Genomic DNA, 25,777 nt, shown 5'->3' with positions numbered 1-25,777 from the left:
AAGGAGTGACCCCCCAAGTTCTCAGGTTCTACCCCAGGAGGAGTTCCCCAGCCCCATACACCACGCACGGGGCTTCGAGCCCCTGTCCTAGCCTTCCCACGGCCACCATCCCGGGCCACGGCTGCACCTCCTGGCGGGAAGGGCCTATGGCAGGGCCAGGCACTGGAATGTCTCCAAGTGGGAACCCTGGCCTGGCCGCAGAGCCCTCCTGATCCCGTCGCCATGCACGTGCCATCCCCTGGGCCTCAGTTTCCCCTGCTGTGAGCTGGGGTTCCGCTGAGAATGCAGTTAGAGAAGGTGACCGTGGCAACTTCTCTGCAGGGCTCATGCCGTGTTGCCCTTCTGTGTCCGTGCCCCACCCCGTGCCATTGGCTTCCTAGAAAACATGGTGAGGAATGGAATCTTTGGCCTGATTTGAGCCTAGCGGGGAAAGGAAAGAGAAGAAACAATAGATCGTCAGAAAGGAAGGTCTGACTTCACCCAGCCGCGACTGAGCTCCTCCAGGACAGTGCAGTGGCAGGACACGGTGTCCCCTGCACAGTTTCATCCAAGTGGCTCTGCACCAGGCACCTCATAAAATGTCCAACACGAAAACGATGCCAGGAAATTTGTCACCGAGAGAGAGAGAGAGAGAGAGAGATTGAGAGAGAGAGAGGGAGAGGGATGCCACTGCTTGACTGGGTCAGAGGAACCTGTCTCCTTGATCCATGCCTGACTCCAGGGTCATCCCTCCTTGGGATCTCGGTGTTTGTGCAAGGGAACGTGCAGCTCCCGGGACCCCCATCTCCTTGGACTTGGACCCGTAGTCACGGTGGGTCACCCTTCCACTGATTTCCCGATCTTTCCCGCAGTAGAGGTGGAGAGGAGCTTCCCTTCCTCTCAAGTGTCCCCGGGACACAGGCTGCATCAAAAGGGAAGCAAGAGGACAGCAGTGCCACCACTGCTGTGTCCAGTGACAGGGTCTTGGGGTGCCTGGGTGGCTCCGTCGTTAAGCCTCTGCCTTCAGCTCTGGTCATGATTCCAGGGTCCTAGGATCGAGTCCCGCATCGGAGGCTGCTTCTCCCTCTCCTCCCCGCTCGTGTTCTCACTCTCTCTCTCTCAAAATAAATAAATAAAATCCAGTGACAGGATCTTGCAATCACTTAAAAAAAAAAAAAAGTTCACCGGGGCCAACAGTTACAAACTTCTTTGGACGTGAGGGAGAAAGAAAACCCCCGAGCTCCCTGGGCGTATGGTTGTTTCGAAACTTCATTCCTTCTTCGCTGGGGACACGGTGGAACCGGAGGGGGAAGCCACCTGTTGCTGGCAGCTCACACGCAGGGCACGTGGCTCTCCGTGCGCAGTGGGACGGATCTCACGGGGCGAGAAACGAAGGGAGGCACTTCTCCACCATCCCTACACACAAGACAGGGCTGTCGTCTGTTTCCCAGATTATGGTCAGAGAGCAGGGCCGGTGACGTCTCTACTTCTGGGATTTTATTCCGGTTGACTTTGTTGTCTAGGACATGATCGATGATGTGGAAATGTCCCTGAGAAACGTGCCCACAGGGAACGGAATTCTCAGTCCCCTGGCTGAGGCCGGGGATCGCGCTACTCATACGCTCCCGCGTTCGCTCACGTGTTTCCAACTCGCTCCCTCGGATTCTAGAAGATGCCGTGACACCCCGCTAAGGGAGCTGTTGCTGGTGTATTTACCTGCCCTGCCTGCTGTGTGAACAGCTGTGGCTTCTCTGACTTCTCAGGGAGCCCCGCATCATCTCGGAGTTCTTCTGACTTTAGGTCCCGCCATGTTTAACACCCACAGTGACCTCTTCTGTTTTTCTGTGTTTTTAACCCATCTTTTTGACCAGAGGCAACTCGCTTCACCTTCCTCGGGGGAGGGCTGGGTGTGCCGAGGATGGACCCTTCTGGCCGTGTCTGGGCGGGGGGACCCTAGTCCTTCAGCGACACGAGTCACTGCGGGTCAACTTCTGAAGGAAGCCCGGCCCACGCCGTGAGCCCTTCATCCTGCACAATACTGGCGTCTACTTCTGCATCAGGACGGGGCTAGTACGGACATTCTTCTGTGGCCTGGAGAGGTCATCTTGACTATCCCAATACTTTCATTTCATGGCATTTATCCTGGGCTGATTTTCAAAACTGCTCATGCACCAGAATTCAGGAAGACTTGACCAAGATCTGTGGCCACGGAGCCTTGTGTGATGGCGGCTTCCTCCCCTGGTCAAGGACAGAGGGAGGAGTTCCCGGTGAAATGTGCCACTTTGCTCCCCCGCGTCCATGTGTGAGCACAGATACTTCGAGGAGACAACTGATGGGTTAGAAGGAAGCACGAGGGCATCAGGACAGACAGGTCTGTGGTGTCAAAAAAAGAACACGGGGGAAGGGGGAGGGGCGTGTGGGGGAGGCACGGGCAGCCCCGTCTCTGGTGTTCTCTGTGCCAGGCATGGCATAGGTCATGGTTTCGGGCACAAGGATGTTCACGGTAACGCTACAATTGCATTCACAATAACTTAGTACTAAAAGAAGAGAAAAAATCTAGAAGCAGAGAATTTCACTTATCAGAGGAAGCAAAGCAGTCAATGAGCAAAGAACTCCTTAGGGTGTGTGTGAGGGAGGGAGAGAGAGCGATTGAGCTCTGGGAGGGTTGTGGGGACGGTGTGGGGGGGGGTGCACAGCAGCTACCTTGAGTTTGAGAACCCGGGAGAGGGGTTTTAGGAAGATTCTTGATATTTTCCTGAACCTGCGCGGTCCTTTCTCTCAATTTGCTCGCTGTTTGCTGCAACAGGGCCTTACGTGACTCCTGAGCAAAGGGGCGGTGTGACATCCATTCCAGGTCCTAGCTGCCGTCTGTCCTGACACGCGATTGAGAAGAGGTCGTCAAATCCATTATGGAGGGTCACGGTGGGCGTCTCAGGGGAAACAGCCTCACCTTCGCTCTGCTCTCTGCAGAGCGCCCCTGTGGCTCCAGAAGTAAGAGGCTGCCCAGCAGAGCCCAGGAAGTGCCACAACCCTGGGGTGGCAGCCGGGAGAGGGAGAAAACCCCCGCCCCGGGGACCTCACCTCTCGTAACCCACCCCTGCAGGAGGGAGCCGGCCTGGGCTTGGAGAGGCGCCTCCACTGACTGGTATTTCTGTGTATGCCCCCCCCGCCAAATGGGCGAACCGAAGAGATGCTGGTGCCCCCCCCTTTGACCCTGGGGGCAAACTACAATTATTTGTAGACAGAAATAGACTAGCTCCGTGGACTAATTAGCTTGTTTTCTAGTGGCCTCTAGTGGCCTTCGTCAGAATTGCAGCCTGGTCCGCGGCTTGGAGACCCCAGGATGGTCGCGAGAGGCGGACGCACGCCCAGCTCCGCTGCCCTCCGAGGGGCTCCCGACTCCCCCGAAGGACCCCGCGCCCCTGCACAGCTAACCTTGTGGGGTAAGACTGCCTTCTTCCAGCAAATGCCTCAGTTTTCTGTGTCCTGTGTCCTGTGCGAGCAGGTGGGCTGCCTCAAGCCTGACTGGTTGTTTCCAGCGAACGGGAGGGAAACTGTCTGCTTACAGGGAACGGGACTCTAAAGACGAACCTTTTGCGAGGTTCCTGGTCACGGTTATTTTGGAGAAGCATACCTGGGGAGAGAAGACCAGACATGGGGCAGCCCCGAGCCTGAGGTTCTGCACGACCTGAGGTCCTACAAGGTCAGGATCGTCCGTTCTGGGCTTGGGTGGCTCGCCCAGGACTGTGGACACTGGCACCCCCAGCCCCCCCACCTGCCTGGGAGCAGAGCGGACAGGGGTCCCGCTGCCCGCGCACCTGATGCAAATTCCCAGCGAGCTCGCCCCAAGGCCCGCCCTCAGCCCTCGCCGTCCCCTCGCCGTCCCCTCGCCGTCCCCTGCCATCTTGAGGAACTCCGGCTGCCGGACGCCCTCCCCCCCGCAGAGCCAGCTGGAAGTCGTGTTTCACTTTATTGGATACACCAGGTGTGGGGGTTACAAGTGGGGCATACGGGTGTGCGGCCTGTGAGCCTTCTCTCCCGCCTGAAATGAACGGACCTCGCCTGCATTGGGGACAAACACAGGCAGACAAAATACAGTCGGGAGGCGTCCCAGAGTGGGTCACGTCAGCACCTAAATCACTGAGCTCACAGTGCTTCAGTGAAAACGGCGGCCGCAGCCATATAAATTACACTTCAGGCCTGTACACACGTCTACGAAACAGAATCCCCTGCTGTGCTCCGTACGGCGGTGCCCCTAACACTGCAAACCCCAGCACACCTCCCCCGACTCCAGACAAGGGGCCGGATACACATGCAGGGTGACCACAACCATTTCCCCAAAGTACAAAACCGCACCGGCTTTTTTCTTTTTAAGGCACATTTTCACGGAGGCACAGAGAGCCCCCGCCTCGGAAGCCCCGTGCTCTTGGGACCCTGGCAGGGGGCAGCCACCCAGTCCCGCCAGTCCTGGGCGGCGACGGTGGTGGGAGACAGTCGCCGGTGGGGGCGGCGGTAGGAACAGGCCAGCCGCCCGGAAGCCCAAAGGGGCACCACCTCCAGTGCACATGCACAGGGGAGGGAAGACGGCGGCTACTTTCCCGCACGGCGCAGGCCGGCCTCCCTGCCCGTCTCCCTCAGGGATTGCGGGCCGCGTAGGTGTCACCATGTGTCCCGCCAGACCACTACCCCCGCCCGGTCAGGCGTCCCCAGCTCAAAGACCCTCTGGCCTCTGGGTGCGGGAGCGGCCGCTCTGTGCACAAGAGGACGGCGGGGGAGCAGAGGTTGCGCCGTGCGACGGCAAACCGGCGCCCCCCACCCCGCGCCTGGGGCTCAAGCCTCCCCCGGGGTGCCCGGTGGCCCCGTGCCCCTCAGGCTGCCCGGGGGAACCTCGGCCTCGTCCACCTGCAGAGTGTCATTGTCCCCCAGCAGCTCGGTCTCGGGGACGGAGCCGTCCTCCTCCTCCTCCGCTTCCTGCCCAGGGGTCTGGGCCGCATCTCCGGGGACGTTCGGCGTGTCCTCCGCGGCCTCCGTGAGCAGGGCCGCCCTGTCCGCCATGGACGTGTTGGAGGGCGCCGTGGTCACGTAGCCCGTGCTGGTGGAGCCACTGCCGCTGTGGTGGGAGCCAGGCTTCAGGGCCACCGGGGCGGGCACATGCGGCGGTGCCATCGGCACGGGGATCTGGACCGGGTAGAAGTTGGGCAGGTAGGCCCCGTAGGCCGGCACGGGCTGGTACCCGTTGACGGGGATGTAGAGCTGGGGAGGGGGCACCATGGGCCTGATCTGGCCTTTCATGGGCATGAACGGCGGCTGCGGGAAGGCCTGGGCCTTCTGCTTGGGACCCCCGTAGCGGGCGTTGCTGACGTTGCTGACGGGGCTGGTGCTCAGGGAGCTGGTCTGCGTGGCGTTGCTGGCCCCCGAGGTCTGTGCCGAGCTGTTGTAGGCGGACAGGCTGCCCCAGGCACGGAGCCTGCTGTGGATGTCCTTGAAGCGGGGCCGCCGGCCGGGGGCCTCGTGCCAGCACTCGACCATCAGGGCGTACACCCAGGCCGGGCAGTCGTCGGGGCAAGGCAGCACCTGCCGGCCGCGCACCATGTCCACCACGTCCTGGTTGGAGTGGCCGCAGTAGGGCTGCAGGCCGTAGCTGAAGACCTCCCACAGCAGCACGCCGTAGGACCAGATGTCCGAGTCCACGGAGAACTTGCCGTGCGTGAGGGCCTCGGGGGACATCCAGCGCACGGGCAGCAGCGCGCCGCCCGCCAGCTGGCAGTAGTCGGCCGAGTACACCTCGCGGAACAGCCCCAGGTCCGAGACCTTCACGCTCAACTTGTCGTACACGAGGACGTTACGGGTGGCCAGGTCCTTGTGCACCACGTGATGGCTGGACAGGTACTCCATGCCCGAGGCGATCTGCGCCACGACGTGCACGAAGTCGGGGGGCTCCAGGGCGGATCTCACCGTGCGGTCGTCGTCCGTGCTGCCCACGTCCGAGTGCGGCGAGCGCATGACCAGGAACTCGTGCAGGTCCCCGTGCGAGCAGTAGCTGAACACCATGCTGAGGGGCTGGTCCTTGGTCACCACCCCCAGCAGGCAGACGATGTTGGCGTGCTGTAGCCGGGCCCGCAGCATGGCCTCGTGCCGGAACTCCTCCCGCAGCGGGCCCTCCGCCTTGTCCTTCAGCGTCTTGATGGCCACGGCCTGGCTCTGCTCCCCCGGGGCCGGGCCGAACAAGTGGCCCTTGTAGACCTTCCCAAACCGGTCCTCCCCGAGCTCCTCCATGAACCTCACCGACGACAAGCTGATCTCCTTGAGCTTGGCCTGCCAACAAGAAAAGCCCCGTGAACCACTTCTGTTCCCACAACAGGAAGGACAAGCCGGGCAGCTGGGGCGGGGGGAGCCCAGCAGAGGACCCCAGTCCTGCCCGCCCCAGGCCCCACCTGACCCACACCCACTCTCTGCTCTTCAACACGCTCGGCACCGTCAGGCTGCCGGAAACACGTCCACGGGTCCCAGCCAGGATGCAAAGTCTGCTCTCCCCCAAACTCCAGAGACACCACTGCAGGGCGTGTGCACACCTGCTCACACCACACTCACACGCGCACACGCACGCGCACGCACACAGCCAAGCTGGGCGCCACCGTCCCAGAGGCACCAAGGGACTCTCCCAGCTGCGTCCCCCATCTGGCGCCGCTCCCATGGCTCCCTGATGCGTGGTGGCCACCGAGGCCCAGGCCCCACTGCTCGTCACAGCGACACCCGGACTGTCTCCCTGGAACCCTGCCGTGCGCTTCCCACGATTTCTGTCACTCTTGGAGTCCAGGCCAGCTGTTTTCCAGCCGTCCCTCCGTGGGCCCCTCTCCCTGCTCCTTCTTGGTTAGATAAGTTATGACAGAAGCCCCACGAGCAGGGTCGGGGGGGCTGACCTGCATCTCCTCACCCCCCACCCCTCCAGCCCCAGCAAACACACAGTGACTTCTGGCTTCCGAGCCCAGTGCACGCTCCCCCGACCGCTTTGACGATCCCCTTCAGAGCCCGGACGGGAGTGATGTACCCCCAAAGCGTACAAGTAACGTGGAGGCCCAGGCAGGCCGGGACAGATTCTCCCCTGTGCTGTATCTCGGGGTGGTATCGCTGTCCTAAGAGCTCTCAGGGCAGGGGAACGGGGGTGTTCTACCTCCACTCTAAATGTGCAGTTCCACCCTTCCCCGAAAATCAAAGCAAAACAAAACCAACCCAACTCCAAACGGATGAGAAAACAGGCCCCCGTCCCTTGTCAGAGCCAGCCGGGCCCCCATGTGGTGGACCAGTCAGAGCCCTTTCCCTTTGGTTCTCCTGTGGGGAGAGTGGCAGCCCTGCAGACAGATGCAGGACGGCACCTTCTGGCTAATGCACCCGTCTGAGCGGAGGGAGAAGCCTAGACTCCGGGATGGCAGGATTCCAACACGCCTACCACTTCCTTCCTAAGGACACAAATGTCCCGACATGTCTTAGAGGAGATGCGGGAAATACAGGGCAGTTCAGCATGGTGGTGGGTCGTGTATCGAGTAAGCCAAGAACCCGAGCGTCGGGGGCAAGCCATCTCCAGGCAGAGGCAGCGCCAGGAGGCGGAGGAGACCTGCTTGTGCTGGGTGATGAGAGGCATCTCCACATCCTGGCTGGGCGAGGCCATCAGCTGCCGCCGCTGTGGTGTAGACGCGGAAGCCTTCTGCTTATTCCGGCACACGCAGACCAGGAAGAAGAGGCACGCGATGACCAAAGGAATGGCGATGCTCGGGACCAGGATGTACAGAATCCCCATCCTGCTGCCGTCCTGGGGACCTGCGAACAGCCAGGGTCACGGGTTCTTAGAAACCATCCCCCGCCCAACTCCGAGTTCCCGCCAGCCCACTCCCGCCCCAGCTGCCAGATTCAAGCACAAGGGGACGGTGCCATGAGTCGCTCGGAGGGGAAGGGGCACGCCAAGCCCAAGAATGGGTAACGTACCCCTGCACGCTCGGGAGACGCTATCCAAAGCTGCCCCCAAGGCCTGAAGCCGGAGTACGCGGCTCAGAAAACCCGTGAATGCCAGGGCTCTTGCAGTAGTTACAAGCAAAGTCCTGGGATGAGAAGTGACCCCGCCTGTGGCTTTTTAGGGTTTTCCACATTTTGTGTGTAATGAACACATATCATTGAAGACACTAATCCAAAGTGCATTTGATGTCAAAGAGCACCGGACGCCAGTGAGCCTGACCCAAGGCAGGACGCCACAGGGCCCCAAGCGTGCTGGGAAACGTGGCGGTCAAAGGTCCAGCGAGGCTTCCGGTTAGCTCCAAGGTTTTCAGAGCGAGACGCAAGGCTCTGTCTCCCTCTATGGGATTCCAGACAGGCACGGGGGCGCGCAGGGCTGCAGCGCTGTCCCAAACCCAGAGTCTGTCTGTCCGTCCCATCAGCCCCACGCCACGCCCCATCCTGCACCCGCTGCAGAGAGAACCAAATAAAACCCCAGAACTCCCCCAGCCCCACCCTCGAGGCAGATGTTCCAGAAGCCCCAGGGGCAGTGGAGGCTCCGGGTCATCTCTCTGGGGAGATTCCATGACCCGCCACCTCCGTCCCAGGTCAGAGATGGGAGCGCCGTCCAAGCATCTGTGAGACCATTTACTTTATCGTTATCTTTTCAAAATCACCAGCAGACACACTTGTTAACTACGGTACCACAGGACAGGCTGCGTCCTCGCAGCCCACGGGCCGAAGACTGTACCCACGTTAACAGGGGCGTTTGCCCGATTTCCTACATCCCGTTTAAGGTGAGCAGGAGCACATGGCATTCGGCTGTTCCGACACGCAGAAGCAGCAGTGTCACAGAGTTCTTTAAGATAGAATTTTAAATCGAGTTCTTTTTAAAGGCAGTCATATCCTCCCTATTCCCCGGCCGCTGGTTTTGTGGCAGAACACCGCATCTGAGACACGGTTCCACAAGGACCAGACGCTCCAGGCATCGGGCGGGGGCCGCACACCATTCCCCGTACGGGGGTTCCTCGGGCATCACCCGAACCCCACTGGGAAGCAATTAGCCTGTGTCTCCCTTAGCTGCTAAAAGCCATCCTACAGTAGGTGTGCTTTGCATTTCTACCCTCAGAATGCAAAGTTTTTTGCAATATCCAATGTACCTAGATCAGCCAGATTGAACAGCATACATATTTTTACTGTTTTGATTAATTTTAATTACAAAGGTAATAGCGGCTCATTGTGAAAATGTGTTCTGTTTTAACATTTCTTCAGGCCACAGGAAATCTCTGCGAAAAGTTTGGCGTGTATCACTCCAAAACTTCATGCATAACATGGAGGTGCCCGTGTGTGCTCACCCACACGGACACACGCACGCGCACGCGCACGTCTTTCCTTCACAAAGAAAGACAGAGAAGGGGGTCAGGGGAGGAAAAGCAAGCGGGAGAAACCAGCTATCGTCCCACAGCTTCGTTCTTTCTTTCTTTCCCCAGGAGGTCATCATGGACATCCTTCCTTGCAGGAAATTTTTTTTAGAAACCGTAGCAAACCACGAAACAGCTTCATGATACTGTCAACATTCTCATTCTTAAAAGTTAGTCCTGCAGCGGACGCACGTTCTCGAAGATCCGTGGCACGATCTGTGCTGAGTTAAGAGGAGTGGCAAATTTGGAACGGGCCCATTCTACTCCCAGGAGGGAAGCGATGCCAGTTTCCACAGCCAGCATCTGTAGGGGGAGGTGCGCCGGACCGGGGGCCGCCAGGAGGAGGCTGGTGAGGGGACGGCGAGCCCGGCTTTGCTTCACCCTTCCTCTCTCCTCATCCGTCACTTCTCGGTAATGTCCCAGCAACCCACTGCCTCCAGGAACCAGAACGTAAGACTCAGAAGGCGGCCAACCTTCTCCCGGGGACCCAGGCTGGTGGGAGCCAGCGAAACGTAAATGGCCTCGAGACAGAAATAGGGAGGCCTGTGAAGTGTGCGACCCTCAACGGCTCTCTTGTCCCATTCATACTTTAACGAGGACGTGGCAGGGAGACAGGTCATGAGACCGAAGTTCCGCTGTTCCTCGCTCCGCCTGCTCCACCTGTGTGAGCCGGGGCAGCATAGGTGCCGTGTCCCCGGGGCCAGGCGCCAGGCCGAGGGCTGTGGCCGCAGCAGGAAGCCCGTCCACCAATGCCGGGGAACAGCACGTGACGACATTGATGGAGAAACCAGGCACCAAACTGACCGTCCCAGGGCCACCCGCAAGGAGAAGGCTGGTGAGGGGCCCCCAGACCTAATCAGCCATCTCCCCCGCATGGTGGAATCTGGGCTGAGGGACACACGACTCCAGAACTTTCTCTAATTTAAAATGTCCCATAACGACCAGGTACTACTTCCAGAACCGGCAATGGCTGTATTTAAAGCCGGTCATCAGGGCGGCGCATGGGGGAGGCGCCCTGGGACCCCAAGCCATCCCCAGGTTCCCTCAACAGTTAACGCTTTAAAAAAAAAAGAGAGAGAGAGAATACATACTACAGGAGGGAACGTCACACAGTTCCATGCGTACGTTTTTATTCTGCGTGAAGCACCAGGGGCCCTCCATCTGCCCTCCGGGGTTGCGGCAGTAGGCGTGCCCCCCTCCGAGCTCGGGGAAGTCCGCGCTGCTCAGCTGGTGGCTGTGAGGCAGCTGTAGGGCCCAGGGCTGGCACTGGTGGCCCGACTTGGTGGTGCTGGCCGTGCCTCTGTAATCCGTGCCCGAGCCATTGTAGCACTGATGGTCTGTGGGAGAGAGACGCGTGAGGACGCCCGGCTGGCGAGCGGCCGCTGCCTCCCCAGCCCTTCCAGAAAGGACAACCGCCACCACTTTGCCTGCACATACCCGAACTGGAACTTCCAGAAGACCAAACGGTCCGACTTCCAAAAACAGCAGCGTTAAAGCCGCAGGCCCACCAGGTAAGTCGGGGGATGGGGTGGGGGGCGTCCAGGGACATGAGTGGGGAAGGAAGGCCCATCCGAAGTCACCCCATGAGTGTGGAAGCCCCTGGGGGCCCGCCAGGCACCTCCGCTGCAGGAGGACGTCAACCCCAACCTCACGCTCGCTTTGCCGCCCAGGGAGGACACCCAGGCACCCCCGTGTCCAGGGCGGAGACCCAGAGCCCTCTCAGAGCCATTCTGCTGCCTCAGTTCTGTCGCCGTTCTCAGCCCCTCCTGTAGACGGACTCACTAACCAACGCTCCATCTTCTGTGGCTATTACCACGCGCAGAGTGAGGAGCGAGCCGCCTGGATCCGGACGCCCCCGGGAGCCCAGAGATTGGGCTCCGACTGCCCCCCAAGGAGCTCTGAAGGGCTCTGAGAACCCCCAGCCTCACCGAAGAAGTGGCCAGAGTCCAGGGCCTGGGACGAGGGTGGGCTCTTCCCCGCTCCGTCCCCTGCAAGGGGCAGCAACCCTGACCTAATCGGAGAGGAGAGCCTCTCAGGGGTCGCGGGGTGGTCTGGAGGCCGGCCGTGCCTCTGCTCAGGCTGCTAATGGGCACGGACATGACGCCCCCCTCAAACCCCAGAAGCGGAGTCTGAAGCCCAATGACGTAGTGACTCTCGCCAGTGCCAAGACGGCAGGGGCACAGCTGCCGTGCGCCCACCGGAGGAGGACCCCAGAGCCCTCGCGGAAAGCCCCACGGCACGCTGGAGGGGCCCCCGGGCTGGAGCAGCCACGGCCGCGGCCAGGCCGGACGCACGGGACTCACAGCGGCCCAGCCTCTCCGCGGGGATACCGATGCGCATGCAGTTGGCGGCGTCCGGGCTCTCGGGCAGGGGCAGCGCCTCGCACTTGGGCAGCTGCAGCCGCATGAGGATGAGCGGGTTGGAGCGCGCGATGGTGTACTCCTGCCGACACAGGTCGCTCTCCAGCACCTCACACTCGTCCCGGCACAGCTCGCGGGGCTTGGGCGCCCGGGAGCGCGCGTCGCACAGCGGGAACACGAAGTGGCAGAAGGACGGGATGGCGAACTGTGAGCACTGGTCCGACAGGTGCGTGGAGGTGCCGATCATGGTGAAGGCCGCTGCGGGGGCGCGAGACGGGCGTTAGGCTGGGTGGCACCTGCTCCCGGGCCCCTGAACACCACCGGAGCCTCCCCGCCCCCACTGCACCCCTCTCCTGCTCGTGTTCCCCCTTCCCCTCCCAGCAGGGCCCCCAACCCTCTGCCCTGTCCTCTGCACACCCAGAAAGGCTCTCTCCAAGGCAGGCGCCCCGAGAGCAGGAGCTGCCCGGATGTGCTGGGAACACGGAAAGTCTCAGTCCCAGGGCTTCACTTACAAACGCGGAACGGGAGAGAAGGGGAAACCGGGCCCAGGATCTCACCCGGCTGGAGGCTTCTTCCAGCACAGGAAGATTCGCGGGTCAGACCCAAAGCCCCTTCCCAAGGCCCTGCTAGGAACTGGGCTCTGCAAGCCACGGGCGGTAGCTAGAGCAACGGGTGACATCTGGAAGCAGAGACCGGACAGGGCGCAGGGACAGAGCCCGGCGTCCTGCGGGACTGTGGCCGACCTGGGGGCCTGGGGAGGCTGCGGCAGGGAGGGGGGGAGGGTGCCCCCGAGGAGGACGGCAGCAGGGCAGACGCATGGGAGACCAGAGCTGCGGCCAAGCAGCAGCAGGAGAGGCGGGGCGGGGGGCCCCAGATAGCCGGAGGGCGTTGGGAGGGCCAGAGGGAGGTGCTTTGGGATAAAGGAAGCAGAGAAGCAGGTGTAGCCAGGGTCTGAGCCGTGGTCGGCTGCCTGTCCTCCGAGGCAGGACACGGGACGGAGCAGAGAGGAACAAACGTGGCGTGTGACCCGGAGAGAACACGCAGTGGCACTGCGGGCCGAGCGGGAACACGTGCGGGGGCAGGAGGGCAGGAGGCAGCAGCCCCGTCAGGGCTCAAAGGGAGGCCGCAGCCGGCATGCCTGCTGCCCCGAGGCCCAGCCACTGTGGCCTGCTCCTGAGGATGTGACCCGGCAGCCGAAGAGAGAGGCCCTGCCCCACCCCCTGCGCCACGGGCGAGTAAACAGGCCGGCCGGGCTCATCCCCGGGACACAGGCCAGTGACCCGTGCTGCGGCGCCCCGTGTGGCCAGCAGGCGGCGCTGCGGGGTGCCCACTCTCTGCCGACCGGCCCGGCCCAAGGCAGATGAGCCGGAGGGAGACCAGCTCAGGCGCCGCCCGTTACCCACCACGGACGGTGGGTCCCTCGTCCGCCTGGTCCTGTGCGGTGACCTGTTGAGGCCACACCTTGGGGGACGGATGCCCACACAGAGCGTCTGAGGGAGCTCGGGAGAGGAACACGCGGTCCCTGCTCCTTCCGGTCCCTTCCGGCCAAGACTGACGCTGAGGAAGGGACAGGAGGTCCCCGGGCAGGGTCTCTCGGAGACGGCTCAGGAGCCCGGGGTGAGGCCCGATCAGGCCCGCGATGGAGCTGGGGACCATCAGGAGGGCGGGCGTGGCGTGGCGGGGACCCCGGGCACGGAAGGACGGTCGAAGCCAGACAGATCTGGCGTTGCTCTCGGGGCAGTCACCAGCGGAGCGTGACCCTGTGATGGTCTCTGCTCTGCCCTTGCCCCCTCAGACGCGTCCCATGAGGACTCACTTCTCAACATCCGGCTCTAGGTACCCAGAAGGTCCAGCAGCTCATGTCCCCGCCTCCGTCCACTCCCCACGTCACCTTGAAGGTGTCCTGGGACTCTTTCCCCCGGAAGCTCCCAGAGTCCTGGGAGTGAGTTCTGACAAGCCTGCCCCAGGCAGGACACCGCAGAGCCAACGGCCTTGGAACCACAAGCCCGTCAGCCCAGGTCAACTTCGACCTCCTCTCACGTCCACACACCTAGAAATGCTCGTTCTAGACTTTCGTCTAAACGCTGCTGTGCAGCCCGCCTGCTCGGACAGCAGATGTGCTCAGCGTGTCCAGCCGTTCCTGGAGATGTGACTTGGGAACAGTGTCGTGCCTGGGAGCCGGGTTCGTCAGTGAGTGGGACGCCCGGTCTGAGGTACGCGGCTAGCGCTTCCCAGGTCGGTTAGGACAGAGGATGTCTGAGCGCGTGGCTCCTACTAAGGCCATAATGGACTCTTCCCTTAATGAAAGAGAAGCGACGAGAAAAATCCAAGAGCCCTGCTTCTGTCGAGGGTGATTTCTGTTCCCTGGAACCTGTGTCACACCTCTGAGGCACGGGTACGGCCACACAGAACCCTACGTAAACCACTGAATGTTGTGGCCCAAAAGGTTTGAGCAGTTCTGCTTTAGAGAGCATGAAAAGCTTTTCCAAAAATAGCAAGGTTCTCAAATGGGCTCCTCTTGGACGACCACCGTCCTCCTACTTCTCCGTGGACACCTGGCCCAGTCCTCAAGGGGCTCGGGAACCACGGGCCAGGAGGATCCTTGCATGGCCATCGCCCTAGACCCTCCAGCTGAGGTGAAAGCGAAGGGGGGGTGACCCGGATTTGGAAGGACAAGTCGATGCCGTCTGGAGGCTGGAGAGGAAACGTGTGTGTGTTTGTGGGGAGAGCAGAGAGGGGCTTCGGTTGAATTCATTTTCTTACTTCTCAAAGCATTTCCCCCAAGATGACTTTCACATCACCACGTTAAAGCCAGCACGTGGAGGACGACCGGCCGACCGAAACGGGAAGCCTGCAGAGACAGAGAGCAGGCCACTGCCTGCCAAGGGAGCCGCCCCCTTTCCCACGCGGTGAAGCAGGTCCCCAAACACTGACTGTCCACGGGACCTGAATGCTGGCCGCAGGCGGCCTGGCAGCGTCCCCGGGCTCCGCCACGGACTGCAAACCCCTGTCCCCAACGCCGAAGTCAGACCCGTGAAGCTCTTCACTGAGCTCAGATCTATGGGGGACAGGAGTCGGGGAACGCAGAACAGAGAAGTGCAGTGATTAAGTGCGGTGGGTGCCGGCCTCCCTGAGGTGTGGCCAGGGGACAGGAGGGGACAGCCCGGGAACAGGAGGCCCTGGTGACGCAGTGAGACGGGACGTCTCAGGACTCTGGAGCCATGCGGTGGGCCCGAGTAAGTGTGCTTGCTAGTGGGAACGCACAAACGGGAACATTGGAGGGCAAACCCTGGGGCCAGTCCCCGCTGCTTCTAACAGGGCTGTCCGACTCTGTCGCACGACGTGCGGAACAGGGACTCCGTGTCCGAGATCGGAAATAAACGCACGAGGGGGGCGGAGACGGGCGGCGCGCGCTCACGGTCCGACAACAACGACGCGGGGCTCCTACCTGTGATGCGGTTTTCAATCTCTCCCTGCATCTGGAGGGAGTCCACGTAAATGGTCCGGTTCCCGATGAAGCGTGCGCACGCAATCCCCCGGTATGGCTGGCAGAAGCCGTCCTCGTGGTAGTCGTCTCTGGGGAAGACACGGCTGTGAGCACACTGGCTTGTTTGGTTTTTCTCTTCAAATCCAGCGCTTTTTTTTTTTTTTTAAAGATCTTTAAATTTCATTGGGTTGATTTTTTGTTACACATCAAGTAATACACCCAACTAGATCTTTTTTATCTTTTTTAAATAACGATTATTATGTTTCATTATGCGACGTTAGTCACCATACAGAACACCCTTGTGATCTCATCGTCTCACTCCTTGGTATCAACGCAAATGAGCTGGAAACTTCAGACCACCCGAAAACCTGCCCAAACTTGGAAGCAATCAAGCTGTCCTCCAGCAGGTGATGGGCAAAGATACCGTGGCCCGTCCAGATGGAAGAGCTTTTAGCACCAAACACAAAGGAGCCATGAAAAGACACAGAGAAAGCTCACATGCACGGGACTAAGTGAAACACCGATCCAGAGAGGCCACGTGCTGTAGGAGTCCAGCGGCTGGACCTTCCGGAAAAGGCAGAACTATGGAGATGGGGTAAGTTCAGTGGTGGCCAGGGGCTGGGGGCGGGGGTGGTACACGGGACCACCAGGCAAAGCACAGGGACTTCAGGGCCGGGAACCGACTCTGTATGATACTGTGGCGGCGGGTGCGTGTCTTTCTAGATCTGACGCTGGAGCAGCACCGGTTTGAACCTCGTGAGTCCACTGACGGGCAACGCGTTTACGGTGAACACAACAGAGTACGGTAAATGCACTTTGTGTCCCTTATGATTTTCTTAATAGCATTTTCTTTTCTGTAGCTGACTTTATGGCAAGAATTCAGTCCATAATGCATACGACACACAAAACACACGTTAATTGACTAAGTGATCGGTGAGGTGCTAGGAGTTAAGTTCTGGGGTAGCCAAAAGTTACACACAGATTTCCAGCCACACGGGGGGGTGGCGTCCCCTTCCCCTGTTGTCCAAGAGTCTGCTGCCCAAAGTCCCAGCGGGGACGGCAGCCAGAGTGACAGCTCGCGGGTACAGACTTCAGCTCGTCGTAAGTGCTGGCACTGGCTCGTCCGTTCTAAGCAACGTGCCACACTAAGGGGCAAACCGCAGGTGTGGATGCTGGGAGGGTGTCGGTGAAACTCTCCAGACTTCCTGTTCAATTTTTCTGGAAATCCCAAATGGCTCTAAAATATAATATCTATTAACTTAAAAAAATCCAGCATCGTTAAGGGCGTGGCGCCATGGAGCGTGACAGATGGATCATAAACGTGAAGCGTACGCATGGGTGGGCACACGTCCACGTCTTTGAGCAAACGCACGCAGAACGTTGGCCACGTCTTTGAGCAAACGCACGCAGAACGTTGGCCACGAACATCTCATCCCACCCGTGAGCCACGCAGAAACATCACAGCGCACCCCACGAGCATCGCTGGTATGCAAGCAACACTCGCGAAAGCGATGACAGTCCAGGAACCGCGTTCCTGCATCACATGAGAGAAATGGAGGGAAACAGTGGGGATCCCCGAAAGTCTGGCCTTCAAATAAGTTGTACAAGGAGATGTTCTTATTACACAACAGAGAAGTAGACGGCACGGGCCACACTTCAAGACACAGGGGCTGGGTGGGGAGCCTCACCGAAGCATGGCCCTCCCACCGGGCCCCCCAGTTCGACTCCCTCCCCAGGGCCTTTGCACGGCACGCACAGGGCATGCTGGAGTCTGTGCCACATTCTATTGCGGGAACCTGTTAGTCGTGCCTTCAGCTGATGAGATCAGGCATTCTGAGTACCAGATGCTTTTCAGAGAGCCCTCAGGATGCTCCAAGGAGACGGGGACGGGGCCACGGCCGATATACGAGAGCTGGCAGTGGCTGGAGCCAGGGAGAGGTGCTTGGGGCTCCAGGGGCAGGTTACTGACAAGTGCATTAGGACTGTAATTAAGTCACTTGTTCTCTAGCTAATCTGTAACCAGCCCCTAAGCCTGACAGCGCTCATCAGCCCGCCCTCCAGTGGTCTGGACCGGCCCCCAGGAAAACCTGTGTTGTGTCCAGCTCCACACCCATATTTCAGCTCCTTCACAAATGTAAAATCCGACGCTCGTAAGGGCAGAGACAAAGGATCTGGCAGAACACCCTTTCAGCCGCTCGGCTCTCTCCCTCCTGGGCACCTGCAGGAGCTCTCTTTTTCAAAGAAAGGAACGTGGAGCCATAAATAACCGAAACAAAGAGACTGTGGTGTCCACACGAGCTGGACGCCCTTTCTCGCAAGCTCGCTTAGCCATTATTTCCTTGGGTCAAGGATTCCTTAAATGTAGCTTAACTAGACAAGCACACATGCTAACAATACAGCCCGGCCCCTCCCTTCTCACTCTTTGTGAGCTGGAGTCAACTGCTGATTAAACGAAAACCAGTGCCTACCAAATGCACCAAAAGCACACGTCGGCTCTGCCCCAGTGCGTGTGCTACGCGTCACCGTTTGCGGGCGGCTCAGGGCGCTTGCCCACTGCGCCTGGAAAATCAGAGACAGCCACATTCCGTGTAACGTCACCTGCGCACGAGAGAGGAGCTGTGATGCAGTCAGTCCTTCAGGGTGAAGAAAATAATGTCAAATTAAGCCTGAAATAACTAGAAAATACCAATGATGAGAACAGAAATCAATACAAAAGAAACAGAAAAATCAATAAAGCCAAAAGTTAGTTCTTCAAAAAAAAAAAAAAAAAAACAAAATTGCTTAAAAACTGGAAAAGAGAAACAGAAGAGAGAAGGAGAAAACACACACCAGCAACATCACGAATGCGATGGGGACGTTGCCCAACTCTACGGATGTTCAGAGACAACAGGGAACGTTATGCGCAGATATCTGAACACAGATCCAGTAACTTAGGAAAATAGGGCAAATTCCTTGAAAAACATAACACACTAAAATTAGTGGAAACAGAAAAAAAACTCAGAATAGCCTTAAATGTCTTAAGAAATTTGAAGTTGTAATAAAAAACCTTCCCATGATTAAAACCCCAGCCCCACATAATAGAAACTGGTGAATTCTGTCAAACATTTAAGGAAGAAACAGTAATTTTAGATAAACTCTTCCAGAATATAAAGGAATAAGAGATACCACCCAGATCATCCCAAAATGCAGTGACACAAGTGACTCATAAGCACGTCCAAGGACATCCCAGACAAACGTGCCCGGGACCGAACGGGCACCACGCTTCACAAAACACAAGCGCACAGGCTGGACCCAACAAAACAGAAAGACAATAGAGAAATGGGCAGTGAGCCACCTGGGCGATCACGAACACAAGGTGTTTCAACATTTAAAAACTGGTCACCGAAAACAGAGACAAGGAGGGAAACTGTGTAATCATCTCAGTTGAGAAGGAAAAAAGGTCGACACAAGTCAACACTCATTCATGACCAAACTCTCGACAAACAGAAAACCTCTCCGAGTGTACTCTACTAAAAAGGGCATCTATCAGGCGCCTACAGTGAACACGTTACTTAACGGTGAAATAAGGGACATTTCCCCGTAGACATTTGGGAAGATGACCCTGTCTGCTCTTACATTCTAGGTGACCTTGGGGCTCAGTCAGTACCATCAGGAGACGGCGTGATCAACCCATCAGCGGCCCGGCAGACGGACGGCACACACCGGGAAGGAAGAGGTAAGACCTGATGCCGAAATTTACATAGAAAATCCCAAGGAATATATTTTTAACCTGCTAAAACTACTACAGATCTAGTACGGCCCCAGGAGAAGGTCAATACAATCAACTGTATTTCTACATGTAACAGTTAGCAAACGGAATGTTTAAAAAATATCATTTCCAGGGATGCTCCGGTGATGCTGGTGGTTGAACATCCGACTCCTGTTTCGGCTCGCTGCGATGTCACGGGATCAAGCCCCACGCAGGGCTCCAAGCGTCTGGGAGTCTGCTTGAGATGCCCTCCCTCTCCCACTGCTTCTCCCCACTCTTTGCACTCTCTCTCAAATAAGTAAATAGATCTTTAAAAGAAAGTCATTTACAGTAACGTTAGAAGTACACAAGAGCAGCAAATTCATAGAGACAAAGTAGAATCATGGTTGCTAAGGGTCGGGGTGAAGGGGAAATGGGGAGCCACAGTCTAACAGACACTGGGTTTCAGGCTGGAAGGGTGCAAAGCTCTGGACGGTATGTGGTGATGACTGCACGGCAAGGAGAAGGTACTTAATACCCCTGAGCTTCTCAATTAAAAATGGCTGAAATACTTTGGACAAAACCTAGTAAAAATGTACAAGACCTCTCCACTTAAAACTTCCAAACACTGTAGAGAGAAAGAAAAGAGAAGCTACATCAATAGAAATACGTACCATATTCCTAGGATGGACCATTCAACGGTTTTAAGGAGTCGATTCTCCCAAGCACAGCGTCACCTGTCAAATCCTAGCACGGCTTCCGCAGAAATTACTTTAAATCATGGAAAAAAAAAAACAAGCCAAAAAACAAAAAAACTACATAATGAGAAAATGACGAAGTGAGCAAAATCCACAGCACCGGTAAGGGGCAGACTGACATGCGCCTCCAGACGTCCAACCCTGAGAAGGACACGTCGCTATGACACCTTCAAGTGTAAAACTCACAGGCAGCCCCTCATCGCGACCACTGTAACCATCAGCCAAACTCAACTCCAGAGCCGCCCGCACCACAGCTGCCCACGGCGACCGATGTTCCAGAGCCACGAGAGGCTGAGGACCTGTTCCGGATTAAAGACACTAAAGCGACGTGGAGAGGATCCCGTCCCCGGAGAGGGTCCACACAGCGCTCCTGGGACAAGCGGAGAGACTGGAAAGTGAATGACACGTGTCACGTGACACCCCGAGTCTGAAGCTGTGGTTTGGGGAGGAAACAGGTTGACCTTGGGGACTAACACGGAAGTATAAAGGGAAAAGGGGCACAGGGAACACAGCCAGTTCTCGGGTGGCTCAGGAAAGGGGAAAATTACAAATATGTATGGGAAAATGAGAAATCAAATAGGACACGACCACAGCTGGCAAGCCCGCCTAGAGAGAGGAGAGATTACTCCTAATTGCTCTTCTAGTCACTTTTCTGTACTTTTGGAGTTATTTCAAAACGGAAAGTTAAAAACGTCCCAGTGCGTGCTTTGGTAGAAACTGACAAACGCTGGAATTTACACGTAAACCAGAGCAGCCCGGACAGTCGTGAACGAGGAGGACTGAGGGTGCACTGGAGCCGCCCGATTCCGAGACTTACCACGTTCCGACGTCGGGGACAACGTGCGGCTGGGATACGAGGACATGACGGAGAATCTTAAAATAGACCCTAACCAATGGTCAAGTGATTTTCAGTACAGACACGAGGCGTCTGAGGAGGACCCGGCGATAGTTTCAAAAACGGTGCTGGAAGGACTGGATATTCGGAAGCTTTTTCTTTTGTTTGTTTTAAGATTTTTATTTATTCACTTGAGAGAGAGAGTGCGCACAGATGGAGAAGCAGACCCCCCAATGAGCAGAAAGCCCGATGCGGGGCTCGATCCCAGGACCCTGAGACCATGACCCAAGCCGAAGGCAGAGGCTTAACTGACTGAGCCCCCCAGGCGCCCCAGAACTGGATATTCGTATGGAAAAAATAAACTCAAACCCATGTCTCCCACCGTACACAAAACCTGATTTTGAGAGAGACCACAGACCTAACCATTAAAGCTAAAATTATGGCACTTATGGAAGAAAACACCGGAGAATATCCTTATTCTACTGAGATAAGCAAAGGCAAAGATTTCTCAAACACAATGCATAAGAGAAAACAAAAGATAAACTAACTCACTAAAATTAAATTTTCCTGGGGTGTCTGGGTGGCGGAAAATTTAGGTAGCCAGCTCCTGGTTTCAGTGCGGGTCCGATCTCAGGGTCCTGGGATCGAGCCCCATGTCTGGCTCCGTGCCCGTCGGGGAGTCGACTTCCCCCCTCCCTCTGCCCCTCCTGCTTCTGCTCTCTCCTTCTTTCTCAAATAAATAAATAAATTTAAATTTAAATAAATTTAAATTCTGCTGCTCACCGAAAGACAGCGTCACGAAACTAAAAAGGCAAACCACAGTCACTTTTTCTTTGGCAAAGGAACTGTGTACGGAATATCTAAGAAGTCCTATGACCCCGCAGGAAGACACACACCGCAGGAAAACTGGGCGAAGGCCTGAGACACTTCACCAAAGTGCAGCCTGGAAAGACGTTCCCAGTCTCAGTGAGGAGAAACTATAATCAAACCGCCACAAATCATCACAACACAAGTGCCAGAAGGCTAACGTCGGACGACCCCGCACGTTGGCGTGGACGTGGGGCGGCCGGACTCTCACACCACGGGCGGCAGCAAAAAACGGAGAGACCGCTCCGGGGAGGAGTTGGGCACTTTCCCCGGCGTGTGCACGCACCGACCACCGGACCCGGTAACCCCGCGGCCGGGACGCGGTCCAGAGCCATGAAAACACGCTCACAGAAATCCTCGAACACAAACATTCCCAGCGGCCGTGTCTGTAACCGCCCCAAACTGGAAACCCAAGTGCCCGTCAGCACACGAAGACACACACTGTCGCGCCTTCCTGAAACAGCGGTCCGTAAGCGAGCGGGGAAAGTCCGGGAAGAATCTTTCAGGTATTACACCGCGTGAAGAAGCCGGACGCGAGAGGCTCTGCGAGGACGTAGCACCCATGCGTTTCTGTCCCACGCATTGTGGTACTCACCACACTCCGAGCGGCGCCTGGCCCACAGCTGACCCTCAACACACGTCTGTTGAGTGAGTGAACACTTTCTTCAACCATGGGACACACGCTTCATATTTCTAATTCAAGATAAAATACTCGCAGCATCTGGTTATGCGGATGTCGTGTTGGACGTGACAAAAAGTGTCGACAGGGTCCGCGGGAGCAGACCCGACACCAGCATTCATGACCCAAAGCCCACGTCAGCAGAACCTCTCAGAAACCGTCTCCGGGGCCAGGATCGCACGCGGCGGCCGGAGGCAGAGAAAGGGTGGTTTGGGTTCACAGTTCACCGGAGGGAAGCGTGGTTCTCCTCTGCGGAGCGCAGCGGGCTCGTCCCTCCCGGGCAAACCTTGGAAGGTGGGTATTTCCTTGGGTGACTTGGGCGGTCGGTGTGTAAAAAGCTCCCATCCCTAAATACTAGGGCATGACAGCTCGTGCGTGGACTCAGGCAAAAACAAAAGGACCAAGTGGAGGCATCGGATGTGTCACCACACGTCCTGTGTGGACACCGTCACCCCTGCTAACGCGCAGACACGTCCACGTGCCGCTGTGCGGTGAACGGGAGGCTGTGGGTGTCCCCCACACTCCCCACGAGGATCTCTGCCACCTCCTGCCTGCATCACGTAATCTTAAAACGAACTGAGTTTCTCCTTTTATTCAAGTTCGGCACTACAGGATTTAAGGAGTTACGTTTTCCAAGAAATAGAACCTACCACAACGAGAAGCCAGGGAGGGAGGACACCGGGCTGGCGCCTCCCTCTCTGCAGCTCGGCTCGACCAGGGCAGGCCTTCGTGGTTAGACAGCAAATGCTCAGTGTCAGCCTTTGCCCGGGACGGTTCTCTCCCCACGGTGAGGCGGCCGGGTTTCTCCTGAAGTCATTTTCAATCACTGCCTGTTGGAAGTTTCAGTGTGTTTTTTCTACTTTCCTATAATTAGGATAAAGCTTGAGCTCGTTATGACAGTTCCCCAAAAACGGCAGTGGAAGGAGCTGGAGGGAGCAGATCGCCGCGCTCTGTTTAGACACGCTGGCTGTGGGGCACCTCTGAGTCATCCGCCCAGGGGTGCCCCGATGCCGCGGAGTCCGGGGCCTGGAGACGGGGAGATAGTCAGACCGGGAAACGGGGCTTCCAGGGCTGTGAGCGCACGGGTGGTGAGTGGCCAAAGCCTTGGAGTCACACGCACCTTGTGAAGTAAGAAAAGGGCTCGGGACGCGGCCCCGTTTGTCGATTTCCCGGAAGCCCATCATGAACCTAATTCACAACCGCCCAAAAGAGCAACGCGCGTCCCTGTAAGCAGCATCTGTTGAAGCACCTGGGGGTGCTCACGTTGGGACCGTGGCACTGACCCAACACAGCCATGCAGGTACCAGGGCGGGTTTCGGGGGCCACCCCACCTGCCCCGCCCCGCCGCGGCCCAAGCCACCAGGCTACGCCACTGTGGACGCACGGGTCTGTCATCGTGAAGTCGAGCCCCGTTTTAAAGGGCAGATGAAAACGGAGCCCATACACGAAACACGGGACGCGCAGCCTCCCGTTAATCCCCTCACGTGATCCAAGCTGCCGCCTGAGTAAGCTGCGGTAGCGCCGTCTTTGAACCACGTCTGCGGAGGCACGGCTGCTCTTAAAGCCTCGGTTCCCCACGTACACACCCTCCTCACCCTCCCTTCAAAAGCATGAAAGGAAAAACCGTGTTTTAACAGCAGTAAATCCCTTCACCTCGCTCGACGCCCACGTACTGGCGTCCAACGCTCTGCCCGTGGGCGCAGGTGTGGCCGTGTGAGGGCAGCCGCCACAGAGGTTCCCGCTCACAGCACTGACCCGCAGCACTCGGGGGTCGGCCGAGGCTCTGCTGGTGCTCCAGGGCCGGCTCCCCCCTTGCAGGCACAGGCCCAAGGCTGGTACAACAAGGAGAAGCCCAAGGAGATAGCCCGAGAGGAGTCACAGGTGCGATGAGCTGGGGACACTCCAGGGACAAAAATGGAGAACGTGTGGACGAATCTGTTTTTAGCCAGTGATTTCCCCCCTTTCTGTCTTGGTTTTGGTTAATTTCCAGAGATGCCACAAGGAGGGGAGGTTCGTCTATGGAGACACAATCAGCATCCAGCTCGGGCGCGTCGGATCACAAGGCCACCCGATTACGGAAGGTCGTCCACCAGCACGAAGCGGCAGCAGACGGGTTCGGGAGTTCGACAGAGCAGAACTCACCCTCGTTGAGTGCGTTTCAGGCCGGAGCCGCGAAGCCGCACCACGCTGGGAGCGCTGCTTCGTAACAGAACACTGATATTCTCAAAGGAGAAAAACCAGAGTCACCGTTGTATGTGAGAAAAGTGATGGCAAAAGTCGGACTTCTACTCTGCAGCTCCAAGAAAAACACAAACCGACAGAAATCCAGATGCAGTAAAACATGACGGCCAGGACATGTGAAAGCAATGGTGAGTAATAAGGGGGGTGTATGCGTCAGCTCAGCCTGCGGTAACAAACAGCCCTGACGGTTCGACCTGACTTTGTGCAGTTCTGGAGGCGAGAGGTTCAGCCTCAAAGTGCCGGCCTGTTCAGCTCCGGCACAGACGGCCCCCTTCTTGCTGTGTCCCTCACACCGTGGACAGAAAGCTCTCATGGGTCTTCCTCTTCTTGTAAGGACATGAGTCCTACAGGATCAGGGTCCCACCCTTATGACCCCATTTAACTGTAATTTCGTCCTTAAAGACCGTACCTCTAATACTGTCACATGGCCCTGGGGGTTAAGGCTTCAATGTGTGAAGTGGGGGGTGGGGGTGGGGGGAGACATAATTCAGTCCATAGCAGCAGAGTAAGAGAATCTCTCTACATGTACCAAGACATTGTGCAAAGCTATGCTGTTGGAACAGTGATGACATTCCAGAGAGAGATGCTGCAGGAACACATCGGAGAGCTCAGAGCAGACGCACATGTGCAGGAATCTCACGTGTGACAGAGGTGACGTCACACTTAATGATTACCGATGGCGCCACTCATTAGACAGTGCCAACGACTAGGCCATTGATAGAGAAAACACGGCAGGAGAGCCCCAGCTTGTACCAGCACAGAAGTCAGTCCGGGTGGAGTAAGAGCTACAGAAAAGTTCTATCTAGAATACAGGTTAAAACTCTCGCAAACCAGCAAGAAAAAGACAAATCACCCAATGAAAAATGGGTAAAATACAGTCTATTCTGGTTATTTGCAGTAATTATTTCCTATGAGGGTGTCACAAATGCTGAATAAGCAAATACGGAGCACGGCTCCCAGGGGAGAAGGCAGAGGTGATTTTCTGCGCGTCCGTTGTCATGACATTTTCATTATCCAGTCAATACGGGACCTTGTTCCATGTGTGTTTCTGTTTGAAGACATCTTCTGTAACGTGTGTTGATGATTCATTAACGTCGAGCTGAGGGCCAACAGCACCGTAACTCCCGCCTGAAGGAAGCTTATCTAACACACGTGTTTTTCCGTGGGGCCTGTCACAGCCTTCTGGTGCTTGGGAACTCTCGAGAGCACCTCAGCGCAGAGCTCAGGGCCGCCCTGCACAGCGAATCACCCACAAGCAGCCGCAAATGAGAACAGACTAACACCGTGTTTACCGAAGGGCTGCTGAAGTAAGACCGCAGACCTCGGGTGGGACGTGCGCACAGGCAACACACGTTTCACTGCCCTGCCCACGTCCGTGAGTGACAACGAAACCGCCTGAGTACTGGCTTCGGAGTTAGGACGAGATTTTAGCGAGTAAGA

At 57.4% G+C, this 25,777-nt stretch overlaps 1 protein-coding gene across 1 annotated transcript in view; it reads right to left on the bottom strand.

The window, feature by feature from the left end:
• Positions 1–3,943: 3,943 nt before the first annotated feature.
• Positions 3,944–25,777, bottom strand: part of LOC111153622 (tyrosine-protein kinase transmembrane receptor ROR2) — a 162,113-nt gene continuing 140,279 nt past the window's right edge. The window contains exons 5-9 of the mRNA XM_022512765.1: positions 15,192–15,319; positions 11,687–12,001; positions 10,475–10,720; positions 7,592–7,794; positions 3,944–6,294 (exon numbers count right to left, since the gene is read on the bottom strand). Coding sequence (XP_022368473.1) covers positions 4,810–6,294; positions 7,592–7,794; positions 10,475–10,720; positions 11,687–12,001; positions 15,192–15,319 — 2,377 coding nt within the window. The 3' untranslated portion in view covers positions 3,944–4,809. The remainder of the gene's footprint in view (positions 6,295–7,591; positions 7,795–10,474; positions 10,721–11,686; positions 12,002–15,191; positions 15,320–25,777) is intronic.

This window comes from Enhydra lutris, unplaced genomic scaffold (genome assembly GCF_002288905.1).
Source record: "Enhydra lutris kenyoni isolate GAN:26980312 unplaced genomic scaffold, ASM228890v2 scaffoldscaffold33, whole genome shotgun sequence".
In the NCBI taxonomy this organism is placed as follows: Eukaryota; Metazoa; Chordata; class Mammalia; order Carnivora; family Mustelidae; genus Enhydra; species Enhydra lutris.
Note: the sequence above shows the minus strand (reverse complement) of the source record. Positions and strands in the feature narration are given on the sequence as shown.